General features: G+C 58.9%; 1 protein-coding gene across 1 annotated transcript; it reads right to left on the bottom strand.

Annotated features, from left to right (window-relative positions):
* Positions 1-231: 231 nt before the first annotated feature.
* MISP3 (MISP family member 3) lies at positions 232-2,595 on the bottom strand. Its single transcript, XM_007469059.1, has 3 exons — positions 1,459-2,595; positions 873-946; positions 232-613 (listed from the first exon to the last, which is right to left on the bottom strand). Exons 1-3 carry the CDS (start codon positions 2,024-2,026, stop codon positions 596-598), a joined length of 660 nt encoding a protein of 219 aa, XP_007469121.1. The 5' UTR covers positions 2,027-2,595; the 3' UTR covers positions 232-595.
* Positions 2,596-6,076: the final 3,481 nt, after the last annotated feature.

Below are 6,076 nucleotides of genomic sequence, written 5' to 3' on the forward strand. Positions count from 1 at the left end.
GGTGGGCATGAGTTCGTTTGTCCCAACGCCGCACTTCGCGCCCGCGTCGCCAGGGGGCACTAGGGTCCCGGCCGGGCAGGGGGAGATATGCGGCCCTGGAACTGGGAGATAGGGGACATTCTGCATTCCGGCCGGAGCCTCCGGCGACTTTCTCAAGCCTTGCTCCTCTCGCCGCGCTCCCGCCCCACCCCACCGCAGACGAAGAGGACCCAGAAAAAAAACAGCCTGCACTGCTCAGAAAGAAGGGGCTTTATTGGGGAGTGGGGACAGCCGAGGAGATGACCCCTATCTAACAGTCAAGGCCGGAAGGAGAGGCTAGTTCCGTTTGCAGTCAGGTGGAGGAGGGCGGGGCAGTTTTCCTGACGGGGTTGTGATGGTGCTGTTTCCCAATTGGGACTAACAGTTTTATAGAAGATTCTGGTCAATTTCACAAAGTCAGGTTCGAGGAGGGGCTGATCGATTGCGTCTTTCCTGGCTCAGACCTGTAGCCCCTCTCCAGGCCCTCCGCCGATCCGGAGGGCACTCCTGGGCGCCCCTGCCTGGGTCCTCTGACGGGCATGTTACCTTCGTCCGGGGACCCCAGCCGGCTCGAACCTCAAGGTTTCGGCTCCTCCTGGAGAGAGGGGCCAGACCGAAGGCATGCCTCGGGGGCCCGCGCACCGCGAGTGGGGACACCCAGGCCCCGGGTGGGGCAGTTTGGGCCCCAGGACCACCGCCTTCTCGACACCCCTGGGTCACGTCCGGGACTTTGGGTCCTAGCGCAGAGTGCCTTCCCAGGGGGTCCTTTCCCCAGCCCAGCGTTCTCGCACGCAGAGGGTTGGGGTGGGGGCCAGCGACAAACGCCTGAGGCAGGAGGGGAAAGGGTTTCCCACCTGCTCCAGACCGTTCTCCGAAGCCTTTCTGCGCGGAGGCCAGATCACCGCCAGCTTTCCGTCGCCCCTGCTCGCTGCGGGGGAAGGGGCGCTCAGCCGAGATTGCCCCTCCTCTCACCAGCTGGAGGCGGCCAGGACGAAGGAGAGCGGCCGCGCCCCTTAAACACACACAGGCGTTCACCCCCCTCCTCCCCAGGGAGGCCTACATCATGAGGGAGGAGGGAGGAACCCGAGGCAGGAGAGAGGCAAACAAACCCAAGGTGGGGAGGTAGGAACCCGAAAATTCAGAGGGAGGATCCAGGTTTGCCAGAACCCAGGGAGGGTTCCCTGGAACCCGACAAAGACATGTGGGATCCTCCTCCCTTCCCCCACCACGAGCCTGGGGGGGTGGATCTGGGAGTCCGACGGGGTCCGGGGGTGTGGAGCATAGGGATGGGCAGTCCAGAAGAGGTGAGCTGAGAGGGGCCCGAGGAGTCTGGGAGCCAGGAAGGGGGACCCTGAGGATCAGAGGGCCACTGGAGTTGGGCAGTCGGTGAGAGCGGCTGGAGCCCTGGGAATTCCCAGCGTAGGGGCGCCAGTGGCTTACCAGTTAGGCTGGGCGCGGGCTCCTTGAACTCGGCGGTGCCGTAGACGCTGAGGCGCTGGCGCTGCAGTTCCCGCTCGCGCTCATTCACCTCGCGCACCTCCTGCTCCAGCAGCGATGGTGCGATGGGCGGTGGGGCGCGGGCCAGCACCGGGCACCGGCTCTGCACGACTGAACGTGGCCGGCCTCCGGGCTCAGGCAGCCGCTGCGGGTCCGCGCTGCCCTCCGCCGCCGGCGAGGAGCCGCACCCGCCGGCAGCCTCGAAGAAGCGCTTGAGCTCGCCCAGCGGCTGAGGTGGCTGCCGGGCGCGCTGCTTCGGGACCTCGGGGCACGCTAGCGCCGCCTGCCGATGGGCCTCCCGCTCGATGTCTCGCTGCATCTGCGCGCCCGCCCGAGCGCGCTCCAAGGCGCGCGGGAGCGCGGAGCCGGGGCCCGGCAGGCTGAGCACCGGCCGCACACGCAGTTCGACGAGTTCGCGGCCCGCGCGACCTGGGCTCAGGCCCCGGCTCCGGCGCAGGCTCTCCTCGCGTTCGCAGCTGCGGCGGATTTCGCGCTCGATGGGCGTCTCCATGAGCGGCTGCTCTGGGGGCTGTTGTGGGGTCTCGGAGCGCAGTAGAAAACGCAGCTGGGGGGATTCCGAGTTTGTCTCAGAGGAGGTTTCCGGACCTTGAGAGGGACACTGCTCCAGGAGCCCCGCGCCTCGCGCTTCACACGGTTCAGCGTCGTCGCTGCCTCGCCCAGGACTCTCAAAGCCCTCAGCTGCGGTCGGTCCAGGGCACTCTGGCTCCTGCCCCGCTGATGGCCCGAGGACTTCGCTCTCTTGCTCGGGGGTCTCTGCGCCCTGGTCTGGGGAGGGCACGGGGACCTCGCCGCCTGGCCTGGGGACCTCGGTATCCTGCTCTGCGGCAGGCCCGGGAATTTCTCTGTCTAACCCGGGGGGCTCAGGGCCCCGCTCTTCGGACGACCCCAGGGCTCCGCTTTCCGGCCCGGGGGCCTCGGTGTCCAGGGTTGGGAGCAGCTGGGAAGCCTTAGCTCCCAGCGCTGGAGTTTTGATGCCCAGAGCTGGGACACACTGCCCTGCGCGGCACCTGTGGCTGCAGTCACCGTCCGCGGGTTCCAAGGCGTAGCCTGCACCGGCCGCTTCTCTGACCCGCCCCTGGCCTCCAAGAACTGTCCCCGGGGGCAGGGCCGGGCAACGCCCCCTGCACCTGCAGGCAGGACTCCGGGCTCCGCCCTGGCCCCGCCCTCGAGACGGGGGCGCCTCAGCTGGGCGCTGGATTTCTTCCACTAGCACGCCTCAAGTCAGCTCAGGGCATTGGCCCGTTTAAAAGAGGACTTCCCTAGACCTAGCCCGCTACCTGGGACGCCAGTCTGGGTGCAGCGTTCACTCAGGGGGCGCCACCCTAAAACCTTTTCGGCCTCACGTCCCCGGCATTACCAGGAGGCTTGGCCCTAGCTGCACGCCTGGCTGGGCCTCTGAACGCTGTCCTCTGGTGGGGTGTCCCCCGAAGCCATCTTTCCGGGGCCTTGCCTGTCCCGCGCAGCAGCAACGCCCACGGCCTCTGGGCTGTCCTTCCACCTTCCACCCGTGCAGCGCACAGCTCGGGCTGGAGGGGGCGCCAGGAACCGCCTCACCGCCCGCCCCAGTCTCCCTCCCAGTGACTGGGTTCAGCAAGGTTCCGAGCGGTGAGCCGGCGCCCGCGCCAAGCCCAGAGGGCCCTTCCCCTCACCCCCTCCAGGAAAAGTCCGCGAGGCGTCCACCGCCAAGTGGACTCCCAGATTGAGGGACGAGGGAGGGACGCACACACAGAATGCCCAGGGCTCAGCAGAGCGGCTGAGGTTTGAAAGGCGGTCACCTTGGGCCCAAGCGACTGGGAAGCCTCAGAGAGGTATCCAGGCTTGCGGGAGGAAGTAGCCCCCTGCAGCCGGGGCCAGATTGTGACGTTCAAGGCCAGGATCGATGCCGGGAGCAGGCGACCTAACCCCAGGGACATTTTCCACTCTCTTCCCCCGGGCTCTCTCCAAAACCTGCCTCCACCCCCCACCATTTTGGGGTGACCAGTAAGAAAGACATAGTTACCTAAAGAAAGTGGGGGGGCTACACAGCCTCAGAAGCCCCAACAATCCCCCAGCTCTCTGCCTACCCTAGTGACTGCCCTTTCTGTCCACCCTCCCACTCTACTCTCTCCTTGATCCCATTCTCAAGCTGCTACCCTCCTCCCTCTGAGCATCTGACCTCCTTCCTTCCTCTGACTCTATTGACCCAATTGGAATCAGGCCCACCTGATTCCCGCCCACTCAGAACCTAAGTGTCAGCCTTCTCCAAGCCTCAGTTTCCTTGTCTGTAAAATGGGGATAATAGTGCTTACTCCCTCGGGAGGTGATGGGGATGAAAACTATACTTCTGGAATGAGTTGTCTCTACAGTGGACTCTTTATCACCTCCTGTCCCTCTTCTAGCCATGCTTACTGGCCTCTTGGTTCCACCATGCCACCGAACCTTCTCTGTCCAAGGACCTCCATGACCTCCATTTGCCAGACCTGATCACTGGCTCCTCCCTGATTCCCTCTCCATTAGCTCCTCGGTCTTGGAGGACACCATCCTCTCCTGATTTCCCTCCTACCCTCCCAGGCACCCCTTCTCAGACTTCTGGTTCACCTGCATCAATGGGCTTCCTTCCCCTCTGGCTTCCATTGGGTTTGGCTGATGGGAGAGAGGTGAGTGAGGTCAGGATGTTTATCCCATGCCCCCTTCCTCCAAGCTTTGTTGGCTGTGTCCCTCCACAGCAGGCAGCAGCTCCACACAGCTCTCTCCCTCCAGGTCCATGGGGTGGTAACAGCTCCTGGCTGTGGTGAATCCAGGGTATGCACTATGCCTTGATTATTTCCTTCTACTGAGTTCTCATCAATTACTTGGTTTAAGTATACAATCTCTTTCCTGCCAACACTCAGACCTTGACAAATTCCAATCTCATGCTTTAAATACCATCTCTATGCTGATGTCTCCCAAATTTATATCTCTAGCTCTGACTTCTCCCCCTGGGTTTTGGACTCATATCCAACAGTCCCTAGTCTAATAGATATGCCAAAATGAACACTTTAGAAACTGAACTCTTGGTTTCCCCCAACTCTATTCCTCTCTACTGTGTATAGCACCTCACTCATTCTATTTTTCATGCCCAAAATGTAGAAGTCAGCCTCAATTTCTCTTTTTCCCTCAGCGCCTGCCCCAATCCATTCATATATTGGGTTGCTGTTTGCTCTGCCTCTAAAATATATTCTGAATTCATCCACTTCTCGCCACCCTTGTCCCAGACATTCACTGTCCTCCAGTGACTCCCCACCAAACTTAGAAGAAAAATCCAAATTCCCTACCCTGGCTCAAAAGGCCCTTCCCACTTCTCAGATCTCATCTCCTGACATCTCCCTTGATCACTCCTCCATCCCAGCCTTCATGCTTTCCTCAAACCCCCCAGCTGCATATTCCCACCCCAGGGCCTTTGCACTTGCCTTTCCCTCTGCTTGGAATGACTCATCACATGGTTGGCTTCTGCTATTCAGGTCTTGGTTCTTCAGGCAAGTGGTCTCTGATCACCCAGCCTACATCAAACACAGCTCTTCTTTAACCCTATCCCTGTTATTTTCTCTAACTCACCCAATACAGCAGTTACCATCAATTACCTTTATTTCTTCCTTTATTTGTATATTATCTGTCTCCACCAACCCCAGGCTGGAAAGTGAGCTGCATTACAGCATTTTCTGTTTGTCATGCTCACCCAACTCCCCCATGCCTAAAACAGTGCCTGACACATAACACTTGTTTAAGAATGTTCCCAGTGCTGGGAACAAAGAGATAAACCAGACTTGGAAGTTGCAGTTGAGCTTGGGAGACAGACACAATTATAAACAGAACAATCTTGCCTCAAGGTGGAACACAGGACAAGGGTACAAAGGGAAGCCTATATATTATACATCCAAATAGTTAACTGTTATAAAATCAAACTACAAGCAATTAAGTAAAATATATTCTCTCCTCCAAAAGGTGGGAACAAACTTAATGTCCATCATTTAGTGATGTGATACATCCATACAATGGAATATTATTTAGCCATAGAAAGGAATGAAGCACTGATTCATGCTACAATATGGATGAACCTTGAAAACATTATGCTCAGTGAAAGAAGCCAGACACAAAAGGCCACATACTGTATGATCCCATTGATAGAAAATGTCCAAAATAGGTAAATCTATAGAGACAGATGCAGATCGGTGGTTGCCAGGAGCTGGGGGTAGGGGGAAATGGGGAGTGACTGCTTAATGGGTACAGGGGTGGTGAAAAGGTTCTGGAACAAGATAGTGGCAAAAGTTGAACAACACTGTGAATGTACTGAATGCCACCAATTGTAAATTTTCTTGCGTGTATTTTACCGCCATTAAAAACTCATTTAAAAAAATATGTTCTCGGGGCTTCCCTGGTGGCGCAGTGGTTGAGAGTCGTCTGCCGATGCAGGGGTTGCGGGTTTGTGCCCCGGTCTGGGAAGATCCCACATGCTGCGGAGCGGCTGGGCCCGTGGGCCATGGCTGCTGAGCCTGCGCGTCCGGAGCCTGTGCTCCGCAACGGG

Source organism: Lipotes vexillifer, unplaced genomic scaffold (genome assembly GCF_000442215.2).
Source record: "Lipotes vexillifer unplaced genomic scaffold, Lipotes_vexillifer_v1.1 scaffold1699, whole genome shotgun sequence".
NCBI lineage: Eukaryota > Metazoa > Chordata > Mammalia > Artiodactyla > Lipotidae > Lipotes > Lipotes vexillifer.

Bases quoted from the DNA above. Each gene is read 5' to 3' on its own strand.
- MISP3 (XM_007469059.1), bottom strand. From the start codon at position 2,026: ATGGAGACGCCCATCGAGCGCGAAATCCGCCGCAGCTGCGAACGCGAG. The intron at 947-1,458 runs GTAAGCCACTGG...CTTCCCCCGCAG, and splicing joins GCCCGCGCCCAGCCTAACTG to CGAGCAGGGGCGACGGAAAG.